At 33.5% G+C, this 24656-nt stretch overlaps 1 protein-coding gene across 1 annotated transcript in view; it reads left to right on the top strand.

The window, feature by feature from the left end:
• The window catches only part of LOC145287903 (protein bark beetle-like), a 157165-nt gene that overhangs the window by 105070 nt on the left and 27439 nt on the right, over positions 1-24656 (top strand). Inside the window, exons 10-12 of the mRNA XM_080135844.1 lie at positions 1389-3842; positions 9667-10339; positions 15408-15565. Of these exons, the coding sequence (XP_079991970.1) occupies positions 1389-3842; positions 9667-10339; positions 15408-15565 (3285 nt within the window). The remainder of the gene's footprint in view (positions 1-1388; positions 3843-9666; positions 10340-15407; positions 15566-24656) is intronic.

The following is a 24656-nucleotide window of genomic DNA, read 5'->3' as shown; positions in this document are numbered from 1 at the left end:
AATGTTTCGCTATTTCACAGCTCATCAGTGCGGCTAGACAAGCAACTACCACAAGCCAAATTATAGTGGTAGCTAGGTTAGAATTTGCTGGTTGAGGCATTAGATGAAACTACAATTTATGATAGGCATAAATGTCAAAATGTTCATATCAGTTAAGAAATGTGTGAAGAAACGTGAAAAAAGTGTGGGAAATATGGAAAAGAACAAAAACAAACCAGAATAACATTCCTGTTTATTTGAAGACTCTTTCAATGGTAATCTGAAAAGCAAAAAGGAATTTTTTAAAAGGAATCCAACATTCAGAATTTAAAATCCAGTGGTAATATAATCTGGTCAGAAAAAATTGATAAAATCAACTCAAATTGATAAAAATTGTTCATTCAAAGATAGCAAGGTTGATCTTCAGTTGAATAGAAGAGAGGAAAATAGAGATAGAAAAACCAACAGGTCAACTTCCATCATTGGTTAAGAAATATATGCGGCGTCCAGACTTAATATTTAAATTTAGGTCAGCCACAAAGATGCTTGCATGTGTGCTGCGATTGACATCTACGAAAGGAAGTGAAGCAGACAGTCAGGTTCAATGATTGTTGAATGTGTTACTTGTTCTCAATGCTAACAAGTAAGAGGGGAGGAGTAAATTTAAGATATTCTAACTGTGGCATAATCTTAGCTTATGGATAATTATATATATATATATATATATATATACAAAATAAGAATTACAATTAAAGTAATCTCAACCAGATGTAAAAGCTCAATAAAACCAAATGGGAGATAGAGCTTATAATAAGAGCAAATAGTTAATAAAACATGTTAAAACACACTTCGAAAAAGAGTTAGAAACATATTTAATCTGAAAAGGAAACACTTAATAAGTGGATAGTTCTTAATCCGCAGAGTTTCAAAGAAATACTTTCCTTCTCATCAGAGGGTAGGAATTAGCAAAATGCAGGATCGGATTTTGCATACAAAAGTATTTGATGAAGGTACAAGTAAGTCAAAGATCTTACTTGATAACAAAAAGTGAAGCAGAGGGAATATGGTAAAGAAAAAGGTGAGCTCACGTGAATGGATAGTCTGATGAAAGGTAAAGAATCCAATGATAAAGGAAGTATGTATATATATGTATGTATGTGCAATAGTTTTGTCAATATTAACTGTAATTAATTGCTTGAAGAAGGCCAAAATCTTTTTCCTTGTTTGTCTCCTTAAGCAAAGCAGTGTTATCATTGAATGTGATATAAAAATTGAAACTCTTACAACAGGTTGAAAGGCACATTAGGTGAAATAGTCTGAAGGAAGTATAAATAATGCAATTGATGTTAATTATAAATATATCTGTTATTTTCTGTTTACTTAAAAAAAAAAAAAATTTTTTTCACCAGGTGGTACTGTCCCAGGGCGCCCGAAGATCTACCTGCGGAACTGCACTCTCTCTGAAAATGAGGTTGGCGTTGTCATGAAGCACTACAATAATCCCTCGAATGATAAACAAGAACTCTACTTCCGATTCAAAGAAGAGGAAATAACGTTCTTTCATGTTAAAGTACTGAGGAACGTTCAGGCAGCTATGCATATTCCAAGCATTACCAAATACCATGAGAACTTTATTCCAAGCTATGAAGAATTGACCAGACCCCAAAGAGTCGGTACCATTTCCTATTCCATCAAGAATTGTGAGTTTCTCTATAATAGTAGAGGGATCTTTGCTGAACACAACCATGTGGAATTTGCTAATAATGTCTGGCACTGGAATATTTCTTTGAGTAAGCTGATAGGCAATAAAGAAGGCGGTCTTGAAATTGAATTACCGAGAGTTAACGATGCTACTGAACGAGCGTATCACAGAGTTACCATACTAGAAACTCTCTTCAAGTCAAACAGTGATTTCTCCTGCAAGATCCAAGGTTACTATGCAGAAGTCACCATTTCTAAGAATGTGTGGTCAAACAATGACTGCCGTCTCGGACTGTTTGATGTAACAGGAATGGAAAAAAATATATCGATTTTGCAAAACAATTTTTTTGACAACAGATGCAAGCATGTCATTGATTTGGATATTAGTAGCCATTTTGAATATTTTGATCCGGTTAAAGGAGTGTTTAAGTTAAATAATATAAAAAATAATGGTTTTCCTGATTCTGTAAGTAGTGGCGATGGTTACCCATCTACATATGCTCTTGCATTGAAAGGACTGCAAAATATTGTTGTCAATAGGAATCTTTTTAACAACCCTAATTTGCAGTATGAGCTTGTCGCAGGATTGATGGCACTCTCACTAACCAATGTTGTAAATGCCAAAGAAAATTGGTGGGGAAGTGCTGATCAGATCTTTATTCAGAGAAGAATCTTTGATTTTGATTTCTGGAACAGTTACGCCCGGGCTGAGTATCTTCCATTCTTAGTCGAGAGCAAGTTTGAAAGCAAGTTGTCTAATGAGCCAAAACAAAACCGGATACGAAATGAGAGAGAACTTGCTGGACGGATTGAGGGTAATAAGGTCTTGGATTCTTATTTTCCCTATGAAGTTGTCGGCGATATTACTATCATGCCTCAGGCAACCCTAAAAATAGAACCTGGTACAGTGTTACATTTCAGGCCTAATGTTGGAATCTTGGTTCTGGGCACATTGCAGGCTAGAGGACTTGTGAACAAGAGAATAAAGATGCTTCCTACTCCTTCACCGGTTTCCCAAGGACTGTCAAAGACCAAACGAGCGGCAGAGATGGAGAAGGTACGTTTTCGGGGCAGTGCAAACAAAAATGAAGGCTTTTTGGAATTTTTCAACTCTACGTCAAATAAATGGAATCTAATGTGTGATAATAGATTTAATGAGAAAATGGCAGAGGTAATTTGCAGACAACTTGGATTTGAAACGATTAATGTCCGCGTACGCTTCTCTCATCTCTATGATTACTTTATTTATGGATTCACAACTTATTTCACAAAAGAATTTTGGGCATATACCTATCAATGCACTGGTGCTGAAGACTCTATTAACCAATGCACTAAGAGGATTAATTATCGAATCATGTCCTGTATCCATGAGGAAGCTTATACGTTCATTCAGTGTGGTAAACGAAATTTAGAATTGAGTTACAACTATTGGGGTAATATTCGCTTCTCGTTGCAAACTTTTGAAGAACCCATGTGGGATGAAATTCGAGAAACATCATATTTGGAGTTCACAGATATTCACGGAGCAGGAATCTTACATGGTAAAAAAGTTGGTGCCATACAAGCTGTTTACCGAACTCCTATAATCAGATATATGAACATCACTGGTTGTGCTATGAATGGTTATGACTTTGTAGCTCCCAGGCATGATTTGACTATTGAGAACCAAAATATATCCCGAAACCTTGGCTATGCGGTAAACATCTTGGTTCTTAATGGAGATTCTCGGAAAGGACAAGATTCAACATTTATTCCCTTGATTGAAAGTACCATTCCTTACTATCTGTTCGGACTGGTGGATATGTGTCATATGGAGAGAGACATTCGATTGAATACTCGCATGCTCTTGTACTTCAAGTATACCACCCAAACAGTCAACTGTGTTAAGTCGATTCAAAGTGGTAATATTGGTAAAACTATTCAGTTACGCTTTCTGCAAATGAACCTGTATAATGAGGATTTCACTAGGAATGTTATCGAGATATTTGACGGCAAGACCCAAATCGCTGAACTGTTTTCCAACTCATCCAGGAAGGAAATTTTGAAACTTTATTCGAGCACGAAATCAAATGCTCTAACTGTCCACATCCATGCTTCTGTAGCAGATCGGGAGTATGGATTCATTGCGGAAGTTGTCAATGAAATATATGGTTCCAAATCGGGTAAGTATTTATATATCTATTGCAAAATTAGCTTTAGAAATTCTAGTTGAAATATCTGTCTCAATACGGGTTAGAAGTACTGAGACCCCCCCTCCCCACACACACACATGTAAGAAAGTATTTTGCTTTTAACGCAATCGTCTACCTATACAAGATGGAGCATTATTGCCATATCTGGGGTAGAGCTCTTAAGAATATCTTTTCCTGCCTTGACAGGTTACAAAGCCATCTTCGAAATCTAGTGGGCAAGGATCTCTTTGCTTCCCTACTTCCTCGCTCTCACAGAAGAAACATTAGAAGTCTATCTGTGCTCTATCGTTACTTTTATGGTACATGCTCGACTGAGCTGCAACGTATGGCCCTCCCCCCCTCTCTCTGGTAACACTTTTGTAACAAACACTCGTGTAGCTATAACAACTGTCAACAATTTCCCTCGCTCTCTATCTGAGCCTAAAAATAAATTAAAATTTAATGAGCAGAGTTTCTTTCGTGGAAATATCCGATGCTTCCCAGCTGACTATAACATGGTTATTTTCAAGTCTAATGTAAATAAGTTTTTGTTGAGCTGTTTTCTTATATCAGTGAACCTTACCCAATTTCTGCCATTACTGATCGTCACTTTGTTGTCTCACTGTCAACGTGACATTCATTAACCCTTACCCTAGAGAGACTTCTGGATCTTGGTAACTGGTGAACCCTGAATAAGAAAAATAAAAGAAAAATTTGTTAAAAACCCTAAACAAATCAATATGACTATAAAAAAATACTATTGGACTAATTAAGTTAAATTAAATATAATATATATTCATTCTGTAGCGTATTTATTACACTTTCAAAGGTTTATGACTGACGGACAGACAAAATCCCTATTTATATAAGACTAACAGGAGTATCCAACGTTGCCCGGGTGGAGAGAGGTGGTATACTAAGGATATTGAGCAACCCGTGGAAAAAAAAAAATGGAATTTTATTTCAATCAAAATAGAAGCAAGTACCAACGCAACCGCAAAAAAAAAAAAAAAAAAAAATTAGCCCCAGTAGGCAGGTTCGAACCTGTAACACAAAAGAGGAAATCACAAAGGGGGAGGTGATAAAAGCTAACGTGCTAGTTGTCATGGTCACGATGACTTATGACGTCACGACAGGTTGAAATAATGTTTTTTAAATGTACATTGAGATTGCTAAAGTGACCCCTTCTTGCAAGAAATGGCCCAGTTCACCCAGACAGAATTAATCTTTTTGCTCAGTTTTTACATATTTTTCGTCTAAGATTGATCTTTCTAACGATACCGATTTTGTCATGGTCCGATGTGTCTGTGAAAAGTTGTTGGCGGACATACAAACACACACACACACACACTTACACAGATACATGCACATACAAACTAACACACATTTTCCCTTTTATATATTAGACTAGCGGGGGTGTCTGGCATTGCCCGGGTGAAAAGAAAGAAAAAAACACTTTTGGGAGGGAGGTAGGCTCGAACCCGAAGCCTTGTGGTGAAGAGTCTGATGATATACTTCCACGACACTATGAGGGCAGGGAATTGAGCACAACTAAAAATAAATGTTTAAAAAGCAGGTAGTAGTAGTTGTAGAGAAAATGAAATCACAGCACAAATTTTGTGACATAAAAGTTGCTGAGATAAAAGATACAGACGACGTCGTTTCATAAATCGGACATATTATAATCTATAGACAGTATATAAAAAGTTCTAAGAAACAGTGACCCCCCCCCCCCCGAGCAACCCCCACCTCACCCCAAATAAAAAAGCCTTTGGCGGACATACAAAAAAAAAAATGCACACACACAAACACACATTTTCCCTTTTTATTATAGAAGATAACCAAACAAAATAACTATCAGGTTGACAAGAAAGTTCTTGTGGCTTCTAACTTTTAAATTCAGATGAACATATCTCGACTCAAACAAAGAGTTAATGATTGCAATAAACATCATTAGAATCAACACACTTTTTACAATGCAAAACAAGCGTATTTTATGCCAGTAATGTAAAAAATCTTGCATTCTGGTGGTAATGAAGTCGCTGAAGGCGTTTTTGATATCGTTTAGGTTTTTGAAGAATTTCTCATGCAGAAAGTTGTCGAAATGCTTGAAAAAGTTGTAGTCTGGGCAGGCCTAATTTGCTCCCAACATGGTGAAACTTCAAACAAAGCAGGTGTGTAAAAGGCACCATCTCTGATGCGGAGAAAGGTTCACCCAATGTGTAACAAGACAATATATCTCTATTGTTTTTCTCTCATGTACACACACGTAACTCGTCTCTCTGGGTGTCTCTGTGACTGTTCTCTTCCAATTAATAAGTCTTCTTAAAAACTAAATGTAAGCATGTGAGTGATTGTATTTTTAGAAAAAGAATTAGGATATCAAGAATTTCAAAAAAAAAATTTCAAAATGAAAAATATTTTTAAATAATTTATTGTAAAATGACTAAGATTTTTTTTTTTTTTCTAGCAGTTCTGGTTGACCTTCTTTTAAAATATAAACCGTCAGCAACAGTCTTAAAAGTTTACTAAAATTTCTCGAGAATGTGTTTCTGGTTCTCATGTAGTTGTTGTCTCCCTGATTCTGCTTTCACCTTTTCTCTCTCACGTGGTCTTATTCTGAATTTGTAGCAGTGGGTCGACATCAGTGGGTGTTTTTTTTTTTTTTTTTTTTTTTTTTTTACCAAAATGATCATTAAGAATGTTTTTGTTTGTTTTCTTTAAGTTTAACCAATTCCAAACTGATATTAAAAATAATTAACTTAAAACAAAAATAATTTTTCTTATTTTGAATTAGTTAATCAAGTAAAAATGCTAGCTTTTACTTGATTACTAAATTTAAAATGTTACTAGCAAATTACCTAACAAATTAATGAACAAAAATATAAAAACTGAACTTAAAAATACTATGAAAAAAAAAAAAGAAAACTTTTTAAGTGGAATTTTTATTTGATTAAAAAATGATTTTTGTTTTAATTTCATTATTTTTATTTGATTAAATAATGATTTTTGTTTTAATTTCATTATTTTTATTTGATTAAAAAATGATTTTTGTTTTAATTTCATTATTTTTATTTGATTAAATAATGATTTTTGTTTTAATTTCATTATTTTTATTTGATTAAAAAATGATTTTTGTTTTAATTTCATTATTTTTATTTGATTAAAAAATGATTTTTGTTTCAATTTAATTATTTTTATTTGATTAAATAATGATTTTTGTTTTAATTTCATTATTTTTATTGTGCAATAATTTATATCAGTTTGAACTAAGTTAAATTTAAAACATTGTTAATGATCGTTTTGGTACAAAAAGAAAGCCCATTGATGTCGGCCCACTGCTACGAATTCAGAATAGGGGCATGCGAGAGAGAAAAAGCGAAAGTAGTATCAGGGAGACAACAACTACACGAGAACCGTGTTTCTTTTGGAATAACTGATTAGGGTGTAGCTTGCAAATTTTACTCTGATGTTCCAAATGAAAATACTTCTAATGGTTTCTGCACATGTCATCCTGTGCATGCACTCAGCTGAATTAAGAGCAAATAAAATCATTCTAAGCTAATCAGAGGCATCTCTAGATTTATAAAATTTGCCAATTTGATTCCCTTTAAATGTATAAAAAAATAGATTTTTCTTTAATAAACAGTTGAGCCAAAATCCATAACAGAGCTTGCCTCAGCAACCTTCTCTTCTCCTTCCCCTCTTGCATCACCCCTCTGTAAGCCTTGGAGCTGCTATCTCAACTCATTCATACACACATTAATAAGCATACCCATGCAGACACTAATAAACATATACACACAACTCATTAACTTTTTTCATTATCGTCTGCTCATCTATAATATAAATCTCACTTGTCTGTTTAAATGTATGAATGTATGTATATATGTTTGTATATCTGCCTAAAACTTTTGACAGAGGCGACGGATTTTCATGAGATTGATATCGTTTTGAAGCTCAACCCTTCGGATGACAAATATTGAAAAATTGGCTAGAAACATTAATTCCTTCATCCTCAATGGGGCACTTTTCTACAAGGGGGGGGTTCACTTTTTTCGCCGCTATTTTCGAAAGTCATCCTCTCTTTTTGATTGACTAGCCTTAATTTAAACCTTCGCCATTTCCAGTTTGGTGATGGACGCAACGTCACTTTTTTTTTTTTTTTTTTTTTTCACATTCTTTTCCTCTTTCGTGGTATGGGTTTGAACCGGCCTGACTAGTACCACTTTTCTTTTTTTGTTGAACACACACCTCCAAACACCCGGGCAATGCCGGGCACCATGCTAGTTGAAAATAAATATAAAAATTTGTTCATTTACTCCTAACTTTTCTCATTGAACTTTCTTTCTACAATGAAAACAACTGACTCTTATTAATATCTTAATGGATAATTTATGGCCTCAAAAGTATCGACGCTTACTTCTTCGATATCTCAGCTAATAAACCCCTCCCCCTTGTTCTACAAGGATTCTAAAACTGTTAAACATTCTATGTTTTCCTATTTATGTAAACTTCCATTTTAAACATATAAAAAATATCTCTTTTGTTAATTTATGCCTTTGAATTATTTTTTTTTGTGTGTGTTTCTCATCTAACATTTCTCCCACTTTCACACATTTTAATATAAACTTAAAAACAATTTTCACTAAAAATGTCTCCCTAAAATTAAATCCGATACACAAAATATTTTCTCAAAATGGAGCCCTTAAAAGGGGACCTCCAGAATAGTTTTTCTTTGTATTATTCATGTTATTTGAACTACTATTCACATTTTGAATGTTATATGTCGCTCTCATTTACTTTATATCAATGTTTCTATTTTGTCTTTTTCATAATTTTCTGCCCTGGTGCTACCAGATCAGACTGTCTGAAGATACCTGATCTAAAATGCACCAAACATTGATACTATTTTTTTTTTTTTTTCCATTTTCCTTTGTAAAACTTTGTCATGTTTTGCAAAAAACACAAAGACAAAACAAAAACAATAATTTTCCTCTAAAAAAGCAAACCATGAATAAATATTTAAACATATCTTGAAGCGACTTTTCTGAATTTTTTAGATGAGGATTGGTTATTGATATTATTTGGATTCATTGGACTACTGTTCTCATCTTAAGTTGGATTTTCACAACGTTTCAGTCGATGTAATCTCTGACCTTCTTTAGGTGTATCTTGTCAAACTCAGGAATGTTTCTGTCGAATTCTGGAATTTGGACAGAACTTCAAGTGAAACTCTTTCATTTACTTCACACGGGCAGACCGTAAGAATACAATTGCGAATTACTTAGGACCTCTATCCAGTCATAGCTGATGGAACAAGAGCATGCTACCCCTCCTGAAGTAAATAAAGGGTTCCACTCAAAATTCCATCTAAATTTACGAGTTTGACAGAAACATTCCTGAGTTCAACAAGACACATCTGAGGAAGGTTGGAGGTTACATCGCCCAAAATGTGAAAATCACACTCAAGATGAGAACAGTAGTCTGATGAATCCAAACGATATGCATATCTTGAAGCATAAAAACTTTTTCCAAAATTACTAGATCTGACATTAAATAACCCCAAAAGGGTTGATATGCCATCAAACAAGACAAGCACAATGAATAAATATTTGAAGATATGAAGAACTTGAAGCATAAAAACTTTTACCCAAAATGTCCGAATTTGTGAATGCCATAAAATGAATCAACCAAGCCCAACAATGTTCTGACATATTTAAGTTTGATTTTTTTTTTCTGTAAATCTGAATTCAAATAAAAAGATAATTTAAGTAATTTCTTGCACTAAAAGACGTTTTCTTTTTCCTTCCAGAAAGTAAAAACAAGCATACAATAAAGAATGCAGCCATTGAAAGGAATGAAGATGGAGCGATTGAGTATAAAAATGTTGGAGAGGTAAACCCTGCCGTCTATATACAATCTTGTTCTGTTCTAAACAATGGTGTGAGTATGTTGAATATGACGTCTACACCTGTCAACAATATCTATCTTCAAAGATCTCATAAAATGGTCATCTCGAATAATTTCTTCTCTCGCAATCGAGGAGGAACTTGGATTCAGCTCAAAACAAATTCAGTCTCGACTTCAATTGAAGCAAACATTACCAACAACGTATTTACGTACGGAAGTCATGGTGAGACGTTGACCATTTCTGGACATATCTATCAAAATGTGCTCTTTTATGGAAATTATATCTTCAATAACACTGCCGGAGATTACAAGAACACAATCCTGATAAAGGACATGCAAGTGAAATTTTCGATGAATTATTTGGGCAAAAATACTGGACATTACATTTTAGCTGCTTATGCTGGTGAGGAACGTGAACTGTCTCATCTGTACATGAAAAACAGCTTCAAAGACAACAATTCTACGGCTCTCTATGAATCCACCATCAAAGTTGGAAGTGGAATGCCGAGATTTGTTAATAATTATTTGGTAAATCCTGACAATGCGTACGAACTGGAAACCAATCTAATGACCAAGTAAGAAATTGTGCTGCTTTTTTTCTATTCTATTTTTTCTAAGAATGATATTTTAGCCAATAAGGTCATTAATGTGTTTATCTACACAAGAAGACATTGTTTTATCATTCAAGACTCTGTGGGTTTCTTAGTCATCTATAATATAAATCTCACCTGTCTGTTTAAATGTATGTATGTATCTAAGTATGTTTGTCTCATAAAAACTTTTGACAGAGGTGACAGATCCTGACAAGATCGGTATTATTCCTTCACCTTAAACTTGGTCGTTTTGTACAAGGAGGGGGCGATTTTTTTCAACGACATTTTAGCAAGTCATCGTCATCATTGAATTGACTTCAGTTAATTTTAACGCTTCCAGTCGCGTCATGGAGACATTGGCTAAGACGTCAGATTTTCTTTCACTTTCTTTTCCGCTTTTGCGGCATGGGTTCGAGCCTGCCTGCCTACTACCACTTTTTTGCTCAACACACACCTCCAAACATCTGGGCAATGCCAGGCATCCAGGCTAGTCTATCATATAAAGCAAATGTCTATGTGTATCCAGATAAAACTTGAAAAATACACAACAAATACCCACAAAATCAACAGCGCCCTGGATGTATAATATACAAAATTAAAAAAAAAAAATTATTTGGTCAATTATATCATTTAATGTTATCAAGAATGCACACATCTTTTAATGTGATCATATAAAAAAGAAAAGGTATTTTGATTTTTTGCACAGTTAGTTCCCTCAGGTGAAGTCGAGTTGTTTATATATCCAGAGAGAGTAATGAGCAGTGTGAAGAAGAAAAAAATGTGGCAGAGGAAGGGAGAAAGAGAGGAAGATAGAAGTTTAGCTCTGCTAATACATATATATATATATATATATATATATGGTATAATAGTATGCTAAAAAATATAAAAATTAAATAAGTTTTTTTTTTTTTTATATAGTTTTAAAAGTTAAAAAAAAACAAACTTCCAAGCTATATACTGGGCATTTGAATATGTATGGCTTGGTTTCCTCCCTCTTATTGAAATACTCTTCTGGTACCAAAGATAGTCAAGTTTTATTTCACTGATAAAACACTAAAAAAGATATATAAAATGATAAACTTAAAATATGGTCACTAAATCTAGACCGCAAGCTAGGTCTGGGCAGTCCTCAGAACTAGTGAGTTCCCCTAGGGCTAACCACCCAAGAAGGTTGGATATATCTCGACAGGGTCAAACCGTTGTCATAAGTAATATAGAAGTAGGAACTCCTTCTTTCAAAGTGGCAAATTGGACTTGTTTGGCTGAAAGTAATTTTAATGTTGCTCCCTGTGGAGCTATTATGTAAAACTTGTGATATTCTTATAACATCCAAAAAAATATAAGTCAAAGAATATAAAGAATATAAATCAAATGTGACTCCAAAAATTTATTCAGTTATAAATCCTTCTAAAGAAGTTTTGTCATGTAGGTCACAAAATTTAGTCTGCTGTTGTCCTGTAAAAATTGTAATCTACAATACATAGGGGAAACCGTTATACCTCTAGATAGACATATAAATTTGCATACAACTAGTACTAAGGGCTATATCCATAAACACTTTAAAGAAACCTGTAGTTCGTCATCTTTTTCTGTACAAATAATTGAAAAATTTAAAAGTAATGGATATAATAGTTTAGGAAATATAGATAATGATATACTAAAGATGCGTCAAGATAAGGAAGACGATATAAATTAAAAAAATATGGTTTAAATATTAAAGTTAAAAAAAAATAACCTACAAGATTCTAAAAATGTAGGTTGATTATATTCAGCTTTGCCTTACTACGGTATTAGAGACATAACTTATGTTAATAGAAACAATAGAGACTCAGTTATTTCATGCAAGGATTTTTTTTTAGTAAAACCAAAGATATTATGATTAATCAAATTTCTGAGTCGTTCAATTAGAAAACTGCTTAATCAAAAAAAAAAGGTTTTCAAAGAATAGCATCTAAAATATTATTACAACTGGATACGATATATAGGAAAAACTATTTTATTCAATGGTACGATGATATTCTGGGTATAATTGACACTAAATTATATAAGCCACCCGTGGAAGGTATAAGAAATAAACCTAGATGTCTGTGTACGAGGGGCGTACAATAAGTAATGCCCCTGACCCACTTCCCATAGCAGTAGAGCAACAAAATTTGGCACAGTTATTAGTCTTTCTCGACATAGGAACCACCCAGAGTTATGCATTTGTTCCATCATTTGATGCAGCTCTGGCGACCCTTTTTGTAGAACACCCCAGGTTGGTCCTCCAACCACGACATGACTTCAGAAATCAAGGCTGCATCATCTGGGAAACGCTTTCCTTTCAAAAACAACTTCATGGCTGGGAAGAGGTGAAATTCAGAGGGTGCAAGGTCAGGAGAGTAGGGAGGATAGAGGAGGATTTCATAACCACACACCCATGCTTCTGATCTGGTGACATGTGAGTTGTGGACCGGAGCGTTGTCCTGCAGTAGGAGGGTACCTTTGCTGATCTTGCCCTGCCTCTTGATTTTGATAGCTTCCCTCAAAAGTGAAGCATAATAGGCTCCTGTAATTGTGGTACCCTTTGCCAGGAAATCTGTCATCACTACTCAATCCTGTTCCCAGAAGACTGTGAGCATGACCTTGCTAGCGGAGGGCTGCACCCTTGCCTTCTTTAGAGGTGGTGAGTCCAAGTGCTTCCACTGCATTGACTAGGCTTTGATCTCTGGATCATAGTGATGGACCCAGGTTTCATCCTGTGTAATTAGTCTTTTAAAAACTTTGACTCATCTTCTTGCACATCTCCAAATTCATCCTCGAGCACTCGACGCGTTCTCGCTTCTGGAATGGTGTGAGCAACCTGAGAATCCATCTGGCAGACACCTTATGCATATGAAAATGGTCATGAATGATAGTTTCCACAGACCCTATACTAATCTTGACATCTTGGGCTATTTGGTGAATAGTAATGCGTCGATCTTCCAAAATGGCAGCCTCAACTTGATGCACAGATGCCTCATCAATGGCAGAAGGAGGGTGACCAGGTCTGGGAGCTGTTTCCAGACTTCCGGCCATGTTTGAATTCACGATGCCAGCATTTTACAAGGTCATATGATTGGGCATTATCACCATAAGTTTCTTTCATTTCATCAAAAGTCTCCTGTGGTGTGCGTCCTTTCAAATACAAAAACCGGATCACTGCTCGATATTCAATAGGCTCCATTTCACACCTGACTCAGTTCAAACACCTGTAAAACAGAAACCACAATTAGTTCAGAGCTGTAATTTGCCATATAACCCGTAGGGATAGAAATCATTGCACATGCAAAATTTCAGCTAGATCAGACAACTGGAAGTGGGTGAGGGGCATTACTTATTGCACGCCCCTTGTAGTTTTGTATGAAAATAAAGTTTTGATGATATAAATTTATCTAAAATTAAATAATGAGATAAAATACATAATTGCATTAATTTTTTACTATCTTTAAATTACAGATTGGAAAAAAGGATATGAATGTTTTTTAGATCCAGCTACAAATCCTCCTGCTAGAGGACTTCTGATAAATGCATTATTTTCACTTTGACTTTCCATGTCTCACTGACTTTAGCAAATAGGGTGCATACCTTTATAACTATTTGCTAATATTTTCTCTCCTCTGATGAGATGGTAGACATCGAAACCCTATAGGTTAAGGAGATTAATTTTCTAAAGCATTCTTTGTCTTGCTTAGAATAATAAAAATTCTTTGATATGAAACTCAACCACTTCATTTCATTTCAATGAGAGTTTTTTTTAAATTCATTGAATTACAATTTAATATATATATATATATATATATATTATATATATATAATTTATAATATAAATTCATCCACTCTGATGAGTCGTAGACGACAAAACACATGTCAGTGGATAATTATATTTTAAAAACAATATGTATGCCGCTCCCCATATGGGGGTACCAAATTGGTTAAAGGGAAAATTATTCCAACTCGCATTTAGATAAAAATGAACTTTCGTAAATTATTGAATTCATTCAAAACTTCAAAAACAAATAACACCTTCCTCTCTCTCTCTCTCTCTGTATATATGTGTATGTATATGTAAATAAACAATTTTGCAAATTATGATTTACAATATTTATTGTTTGTACAAAAGGAAAGAAAAATACAAGATAAAGTTAATTATTTCCTTATTCTGTGGCCTTTCAAAAATTTGGTATTTTCTTCACAGTAAAACGGTTAGCAAAAGAAATTTTCTATAAATTAGTTATAATTTTTATTGTCAGCACAAAAATTTAAAGCTTCTAAGTTTGAAAGAAAGTGATGTTCTAAAAATTATATAGAAATACAAAATGGATATTGAAATTGAGGTCCAAGTATGAAGATGTATTTGGACAGTAACAGAATTCAATGAATAAAGTTGATTCGCCCATACAAGGAGTATTATTACTACATCTGGTGCATCTGCCACTAGTCCCTTGCTTCTAGACAGAGTTCGAAAAGAGTTCTCAATTATGTTAAAAAAATCATATCTGACAATCCTGTGGCCCCAAAACTTGGATACTAATCATGGTCAACTCTGATTAACAGGGGAAACAGATCTTAAGAATCTCCTTGTTAAATCAACATCTCTCTTTATTTTTTTTACTAATTGATCGCTTATCAAGGATAAGTGTTAAAGATTTTGTCAGTTGGAACATATAAACACCAACACAAGATGATTGAAAAATAATTGGTGAAATGAATTAATGTCTGAACAAGTATTTGTTTACACTAAACTTGAAAATGACCATATTGTAGTTAATTAGAAAACAGAATTGTGAAATTTTGTTCCACATATGGGATGTTCTTGGGAAGAAACTTTGTTCATGGAAGGTGTTTGGTTTTTGGTACAGAGAAAAAGGAAGGTTTTTTGCGGTAGATGTAACTAGGTGAGTTCTTGCTGTGAATGTTTTACATTGGGAATAGGGATTAGAACTCTATCAAGCACCTATTAAAGCAAAAAAGAGCGCTCAGAGATTTTTTTCTGATCAGTTTTAATTTTTCTGTTAATCTGATGTTTTAGATTTTCCAGCAACAAACCAATCAACGCCACCGAGAATTGGTGGGGTTCTATCGAACAATGGTACATTGAGGGAAAAATCCGTGACCATGCAGACAACCGATCTTTAGAATCTGTGTTATACAAACCCTACAAAATTAGAGTCTCAGATGTCACTCAAGGTAAAGAAATCTTTTCTCTTTATATATTTTTTTTTTCATGGGAATCGCTCCAGACAAGGCATAAAGCCATTTGATGTATAGAACTAATAAGAATGAAAAATGATTATTGAAGACCCAGGTTAGAGGTAAATAATGGCTTTGTAGGGATACAGGATACTCTCAGGTGTGATTAATTTTCTAGTACGTTAGAGAGAGCCCACCTTCTTTGCAGCAATCTTGGCAAAGATCTCAATGCATTTGTTCCAATTCATGTTAGCTGTGAATGTTAAGCTCAGAAGTTTAAGCAAAGTACTTTCAGGTAGTGTATCGTTAGCCATGGCTATCAGTAGTTGAGAAGGTCTCTTGTAATTATTAAAAGAAAGAAGCTGAATGTTAAGCTGAGAAGTGTGAAGGATGAACTCTTAGGTAGTGTGTTATTAATCATAATTTAGTGCTTGTCTATAAAACAATGGAAAACCTACTTGTTAAAATAAAAATTTCATGGAATGCTATTGTAGCAGAGGGGAGTGAACATGATAAAACCAATCAACCGTACAAGTAAGAATATTAGACACAGAGGCAAAAAGAGAAACAGTAATAGCAAAAAGAAGAATGGCAAAAAGCTGAAGTACGTTTAAAAATGATGAATCGCCTTTTATTTTTGTACAAAGAAATAAGTAGAAATGGTCAATTCAAAAAAGCATAGAGATTGTAATCAGTCCAAGTAAATCAGGGTCAGCCTGTCATTGACCGGCACTGGAAGGAGTATACAGGATCTGGAATGTGTAGCCTGATATTGACCAGCACTGGAATGCTGCTGTGGGCTGCAGGTGATGGTGGAAGGCTGCAGAAAGCTGCAACATGTGCTGGAAGGTTGCAGGAAGCTGCGACAGGTGCTGGAAGGCTGCAGGAGGTGCTGGAAGGACTGCAGGAAACTGAAGGAGGGAGCAGGCAGGCAGTAGTAGTCGAATGGTAGTAGTTTGTTGATCGCATAAGAATAGTTTGTGATTTGCATAATTAATGTGGAAAAAGGTGGCCCTGAAAAGGGCTGTTTGAACTACTGCTGCTGATGATGAGACCCTTTGGCTGCTGGGCTTGTTGACGTCAATGTTGCGTTTGGGATTCTTGCTCCCTAGCCGTGTTAGCCGGGCCAGTTTCCGAAGCACTGTATTTATACAAAGATATTGTTACGACAGGTGTGCTCGCAGTAAAAAAAAAACAACAAACTAATTCTCTGCCAAATCAAATACAATCAAAAGAGTTTCAGATGTAAATTGAGTGTGTCAATGTTCGATTCAGCTCGGAATCAAAGTCTTTTCTATTTTATTTAATGGAGAAAAGGTTGAATTTATGTTTCTTTCTCTTAAGTTCGAAACGAGGGAAGGGTTGTTTACCACCAGGTGGTGTATATGAGATTGTTTATAAATGAAAAAATGGCCGGCACCGAAAAATACAAACCACAATGTAAGCACACCCTGAGACTATGAAAAGTAAAGACTTTAGAATAAATATTACGAATGCCAAAGTGATAATCAATAATTATAGTGTTGGAAAACTATCAAAATGAGGAAAGTTCCTCTACTCGGTTTGTGGGAAAAGAGTCAATATTTTGCAATACCTGTAGGCATTGGGTGCACAAAAATTGCAGAGGAATTGCAGGTAGAGGATAACCAGTTTGTGTGCAAGAAGTTTTAGACATGGATGAGAACATGAATGTTGACAAAGTATATCTGAATGGCAAAGCTATTATTGTTGAACAGCATTGGAGAACAGGATGATGCAGATGCTAATGTGATTGCAAGAGTTAGGAATGATTATATGATATTAAGATCAGGGAATTTCTATCATTACTTACCAGCAGAACGTTACCACTGTTGACCAGGGGAAGAGTCATTTTACATCCTGGTATGTGTTAGTTAAATTTTAGAAATTTGACTTCAAAATTAATCTATCTCTGCACAGGGCTTCGTTTATCCTTCTTTCTCTCTCAAATCCATCCTTATCACTTCCTCTCACGTTTTCCTTTGCCTTCTCTTGTGAACTGACCCTGCTACTTCAACTGTTTTATGTCTACTAACTCAAGAACCTTCACCCATTCTTTTAATGTGGCTACACCATCAAAGTCTCCTGTTTTGTACACATCTTCCCATACTGTTCAGATTTGCTTTTCTTCTGAGAAGACTTGGATCTCTCATTTAGCTAAGAAGGATTTGATTATATTAAATACTAGTTGTATGTATATACCTAGCATTGCCAGGTTGAAATATATTAGTGGACAGAGGGTTTAGTCACATACTATTTAAGATATGCTGAATATCCTAACTTCTTATGATTTTCCTGAAAGTGGACTATGTGGATTTATGAAAGCATAAAACACATCCATTTTCATCTATGAAAATCAAATGAGAAATAACTCTCATAACAAAGATTAACTTAACTGATTAAATAAATAAACATACTTTTGTTTTTAAAGACAACTGATGTTGAAAATAAATTAAATAAATCAACTTTAAATAATATTTCTAAATAGAACAATTAAAACAATTCTATTACAACAAACAATAACATGGAGCTAATTATTAAAATAGATTTTCTTTAATGTAATATGCAAATGAGATTACTTATTGAATGTAGAATTCCTTTGAATAAATAGAACATATAGAAATCATTTTGGAATGAAAGTATGTAAACGTCAGTTTTCAATATGAAAATTTGTGAAACGGTGTACTTTTTGTACGTATTAATCAAATTGTGAACAACCAGACAGGAATACGACTTTATTTTAATAGATTCATTCTTCACTCATTTCATATGAATGAAATATTTTGAGAAGAGCTTCAAGCCAGACTCTGTCAAAAGCTTCGGATATACTAAATTCTACCACCTTAATGTCATCTGTTTTAATCCAGTGTATGGTGCATGCTTTCAGAGATGGCAGTAGAACATGACTTTTTTAGTCCATACTGTTTGTCAGAAAGATGTTTAACATTTTTGATATGTTGAACTATCCCTTGGAAGATTTTAGTGATTTGGAAGGAGATTTATGAGGTGATAATGGTGTGGGTCAGTTCATCCACCAGAGTTTTAGAAAACTGGTATCACAGAGGTAGTTTTTCAGCCATTGTGGAAGCAAAATTTGGCAAGGCATTTGTTACAGAGTTTGGAAGGACAGGGGCCATGAACATAAATCAATCATTCTTAAATGAATAAGTTATAATTGAGGAATTCCTGACCACTTTAATGTCAACAGCACATGGGCATAAAGTATGTGGATAGAAGGGTAATCGTGTGAGTGTTATTGTTGGAAAGAAATCATAACCTCATCTAATTACATATAACACACGTCATCACTTTGCAAAAAAAAATGTTGAGCAGACAGCAAGGTCATTGGGTTATTCAGTCGCCAATATAACAAATTAAAAAAAAAAATAACACAAAATAAAATGAAAGTCCTAATAATAAATGAATAATGTGGTTTGTAATGTCTGGAAAGGGAAGCTGACCAATTGAAGAAGAAAAAGTCTGGAAGGAAAGCTGACCAATCGAATCGATAAAACAAGTCTAAAAACTAATTAAAGAAAAATGTTTTTGTAGAAAAGAAATCTTTTTTTTTTTTTTTTTTTTTCGTTTATGATGTTCAGCTCATGGCCAGCAGGCATTAAACTATTAAGCTATTGAAACGAAAAGTTCACAGCACCAACCTTGGCATAATCTATCAATCTATATATTATTAGAAAAGTTATAGTTTAAAAAACATTTTTTTTAGAGTTTGTCTGTTTGTACACAGATAGAAACATGATTAGTTAACCAAAAAAAAAAAAGAAAAAAAAAAAAGGAATAGGCAGAGTATACCTTACTAAGGCGGTAGTTTTTCTGAGGTCAATACCCGAGTTTGAATCTCATATAAATCTAAAGAATTTGTTTTAATTGGATAAATGTTTTCAAAATTTGGAGAAATTAGTTAAAGTATTACATAAGCTTTCTTTTAAATTAAATCTTTTTATCATCTAGGTATCTATAAAAGCGAGAATGTGTGTTAGTATATGAGGACACTTTTCAACCTATATACTCAACAAATCTTTGATCTGTAAACATGAAATTTGATATATAGGGGATTCAGACATGTGGAAAACTTTTTAATCGGTTTTGATCTAGAAAAAAAAAGGCTGGTAAGGGGTCAAAATTGAAAAATTGGTACATGGAAGGTCATCGGATTTTTATCTGTTTTTCAACTGTTTCACGAATGTGCATGTGTGAATGGTTCACATGACAGATTCCTTATGTTAAGAATAAGTAAGTTTGAAAACACTTTTTAAAGATAGTGTCAAGCTGGCCTAATGGTTAATGTACTTGACTCCCTGTCTTTAGGTTTTGATTTCAATCTCAGCTAGAATATTTTGTTTTTACTTACAAGAAGTGAACTGTTTAGAAAAAAAAAAAACAATACTTACATGCAGATGTCTCAGTTTCTGTATGAATTAAAATATGATATTTATACTTATCTTATGACCGGAAAATGCCAGGCGGTCTGCTAGTTTATCAATAATGGGCAAAAATGTAAATGTATTTGTCATTAGTTCAAAGTAGATTATTTTAATGTAAAAAACATAATTTCTTATTAGAAAATCATTCAAAGTCGCACACAAACACATCGACTTCACACTTTACAACAACCATCAATAAAATCGAATGTATACTTTTCTCTTTCCATGAGGGATCAGCCCATTGGGGTTAATACCACTAGCAAATAAAAAAAAAATAAAAATAAAAACAAAATAAAAAGTTTTCTTTGTAAAAGGTGTTCTACATTGAAAGTTTCAGGGAAAAAAAAAAAATTTTAATAATTTAATGAAAATATTTTATTGCATTATTTGGTTTTCTAAATTTTCAAATTAACTTTACATGATAATGTTTGCAAAAGTGTGACCAAGCTCCTTCTATTCATAATTTCTAATGTTTTTTTTTTGTCAGAATACATTAATACATTCATTGTAGCTACTTACTCTCTTATGCAAATACTGAATAGCATTTTTACAAATATTTTTTTTCATACTAGCTACAAAGCGGTAGATAAAGATGGAAATTGACATACCCAGATACTGTATGATCATTTTTCTAGGTATAAATAAATCTAATATATAAAAGGCTATCTGTCTGTCTCCATATTTTCAAACTCTAACCCTTCTGAAACTAAAAGTCGCAGAGTGGCACTAGGGACCTTAAATGATTGGATTTTTTATGGACCATTCTTTTATTGGGTCTTTATCCGGTTAAAATTGGAAAAAAAATCGTTAGATATTTTGTACATTAATCTTAGTTTATTTTTAATTTTTAATCAGTTCATATACATGCCATGTTGGTACATCACCAGCTTTGAATGCTACAGTTTTGCTTTCAGTTTCGATTCTAGCTGATGGCACTCGAATACTTTTTTCGCTTTTGAAATCATGACTCTATAATACATACGAAATCTGGACAAATTAAAATAAAGCACATTTTAGGACTGGGCAAAGCCGGGCGTCCCCTCCCTGCTTGTACGTATCAGATAAATATTTGAAGTGACTGAAGTATTTCTCATCATTTAATTTAGACTTAATTGATGAAAACGACTTGCTGCTCAACTCCCTATATAGTGTCCCTGTAGATTTGGTCCCAAATTGTAGCTCCTTATATCCAAGTGGCACTGTGCCTTGTTTGGATGAAGTAACAGTAAAAGAAAGCATGTAAATTGATCAAGTAGTTTTATTTTTATAAAGAAAATCATTTATAAACGATTAATGGGAATTTGTAGACATTATAACAAATCTTGTAAGTATGAATTTTTGTTATCTCCCTTTATTATTTTTTAATTTTTTTTTAGATTGTTTGCAGAATTGGCACACAAGATGGTCGCTTTTTTGTTACTCATAAAATTTGATTTTCTTATTTAAAAATAAAACAAGATCAGTTTACATGGTTTTTGGAATATGATATTTTTGTTTTATCATGGGTATATTATATCATACGGATTTTTGTTTATTTTTGGTCTTTAATAGATTGTTAAACAGAATAAACTCCATGGAAATATTGGGAGCTTCTAGATAAGATTTTTTAAAAAAGAATACAGATTTACAGAAAGTTAGACAAGTCTGTTAAAGTACAAGTAGAAAGAGAATCAACATTATATTCAGTTTAACGCCAGCTCTTTATGCTGGCATGTGTTGGACAGCTTCTAGAAGTTGCCTTCTAAAATAACCTATCTCTGGATAGGCCTCTTTCTATCAACTCCATTTTTACCACTTTTTCCATATTTCATTGACCTTCTTCTGCCAACTTAACCTCCTACCTCAACTATTCTACATTTACTAACCCAAGAACTGTTATCTATTCTTTCAATATGACAGAGCAAACAGTCTCCCATTCTGCACATATCTTCTTATACTGTCCAAATTTCATCTTCCTCCGAGGTTAGATCTAAGCTGGCCTTTAACACACATTAAACATCCATCGTATCATTCTCATATCATTTACCTCAATGTAGCACATGTTCCCACTGGCCAGCTTTCACTTCGATACATTATCACACTTCGTATACTCTTCCTTACTTGAAAGTGATAATGTTCTGCTGGGTAATAATGGCTGAGGTTCCCAGTTATAGTCAGCTAATGTATTTCCAGTGTAGTGCTCTCGGAAGCAGTGACAAGGTAAATCGGTTCTTTTGCTTTTTTTCTCTGATGTCTGTATCTCCCCTGTGCATTTACTTTTTTTTTTTATTAACGTTTTTCTGATCATTCATTTTTTTTTTTTTTTTAATAAATATTAAAAAAGTTTTTTGGTCTTATTTTAATTAAGAATTATTGAAATTATTTTTATTTTATTAAAAGAATTATTTAAAACACTTTTAAAAAAGCTTTTTAGAATATTTTGGAAATATTATGCATTGGATAAGTTTTTTATGATTGAAATTTTGTTATCTTGATTCCAATAATTTTGTTTTTATACTATATAATAAATACAATTATTATATAAATTTTAATAAAATCTTATACGTTTAAAATTTAAAAAATATTATTTTCATAATTTCATAAACATATATTTCTTATAAAATTTCAAATAAAATAAAAACTTTATTTTTTTAGTTTTGTTATTAAAAGTGCAAATAAAGACTAATTGTGTTATTTTTATCTTTTTATAATTTTGATAATTTTTATTGTATACTTTTTCAGTAATGTCTTTTTTCTTATAATTTATTTCAATAAATAGAAATAGAAATACTGAAGAACAAATAAAAGTGAAGTAACTGATCTGCTACCGGTAGTGTTGCATTAGAAGTTAGAAAGTATGTTAGTTGACTATAACGAAGTTCCTTGAAATTGCTGCATTTACTCCTAACTCTTGCAATCACACCAATAACAATTTCTTCCTTTGCCCCAATGATATCACTAATGTTACAAAACTTCTAAACGAATTCAATAGTCTCGACGTTCAAATATACTTTATCCAGATCAGTTCTGATCAGTTTGTGCACATTTAAAGTAATGGTTTATTATGCAAGAATCTATTCAAATTTAACAAGAATTATTTCTCAAGATAAAAACCATGAGTGTTCATGACTTTCGACCAATAACTTACAAGTTCCCAGATTTGGTCAAAGTACCAATCTTTCAGAATCTTTATCAGAAATTCTTGCCAGGCTTCTTTAAAACTTCATTGAAAAACATAAATCGCTGGTAAAGGTCTGTATTGATCAGGATTAACTATAGTCAGATGAAGTAGGATTCTAGGCTGTTTGTTTTTGCCAGTATGTCCATGCCGTCTACATTTTCAATATTGTTATTGGCTCTTTTTTTTGCATGCAGATTTGCATGAAGGGTTGGATATTGGAGTTGTTTTTTTCATATTCATTCTAAACAAGGCATATTTCCACTGAGATGTAAAGGGGGGGGGTTACTGTAAATTAGGAACTAGATTTATAGGAACACCTACCTGAGGACTTTTGCAGAGATGTTTGTTCACATTACTTATATATAAAACCACTTTGTGTGCATGTGTGTGAGTTTGTTTCCTATGGACTCCAAAATGGCATGGCCGATTTTTATGAAAATTCACACAAATGTACTTTGTGTCTGGGAGTGTTCTTAGATAGATTCTGTATTAGAATGCCTTTGATAAGTATCAAAAATTGTCAATCGATAATCAAAAAATCTGATTAAAGAAGGAAAAGCCCAATTTTGAACAAAGTTAACACTTTATAAAGCCTAACATCACAAATACATTTGAGAAGTTTACTCACTGCAAAAGCAGAAGGACTCAGCATATAAAATAAATAGTAGGTTCTTTAATAAGACAGGAACACTTTCAAAATTAATGTTTTTGTTTAGAACACAATTGAACCATGATACTTGACTTTTGCATTTGAAACTTTAATTCAAGCCATTATATAACAATATTTTTATAAAATCAATAGTATGTTCTCTACAGTGCAATGTAAACTACAATGCATTGTGGGCTAAGTCACAATGGAGAGGCATGTGATGTTTCCTTCGAGTGCACTGCAATGGGTTTCCAACTAGAGCAGGCAATCAACTGATTTGATTGAAAAATAGGCGATTTCACCGATTTCGATGACAATAAAATTATAGGTGTGTGAAGCATTCATTGATGATCATCATTTAATTCCAGAGAATATCAGGTTTCCCTGCTAGTTACATTTAAATTTCTGCATATTGGTACAGTGGAGGGAAACAGGAAGTAGGGAGGGAATTCTAAAGCAAAGCAAGTGAGAAAAAGAAGCTATTAGAGAAGGAAGCTTTCCGAGATTCAAGGACTTCTACAGTGAAGGAGTGGAATTTTGCTGATTGTTGGGTTATTTATGCTGAGGGGGCACCAGTGCAGCAAGTTCATTAGAGCACATTCCATTGAAGTACAGGATGTAGCATTGCGATGATGAGACTGGAGTTTGGTTTACAATGTGGGAGTTATAGGCTTTTTTTTTTTTTTTGACCCTGTCTAAGAAGGAAAGATAAGTGCTTTGTTTTCAAACTCAAATGTAGCAACAATTCTACATGTAAGAGCAAATATTGTCTTTAAAAAAATATAGGATACTAGCAGGTTTGATAAGTTTTCTAGCTCA

This window comes from Euprymna scolopes, chromosome 11 (genome assembly GCF_053919585.1).
Source record: "Euprymna scolopes isolate OS-2025 chromosome 11, ASM5391958v1, whole genome shotgun sequence".
NCBI lineage: Eukaryota > Metazoa > Mollusca > Cephalopoda > Sepiida > Sepiolidae > Euprymna > Euprymna scolopes.
The sequence above is the reverse complement of the archived record's forward strand: the minus strand, read 5'-3'. Positions and strand labels throughout refer to the sequence as shown.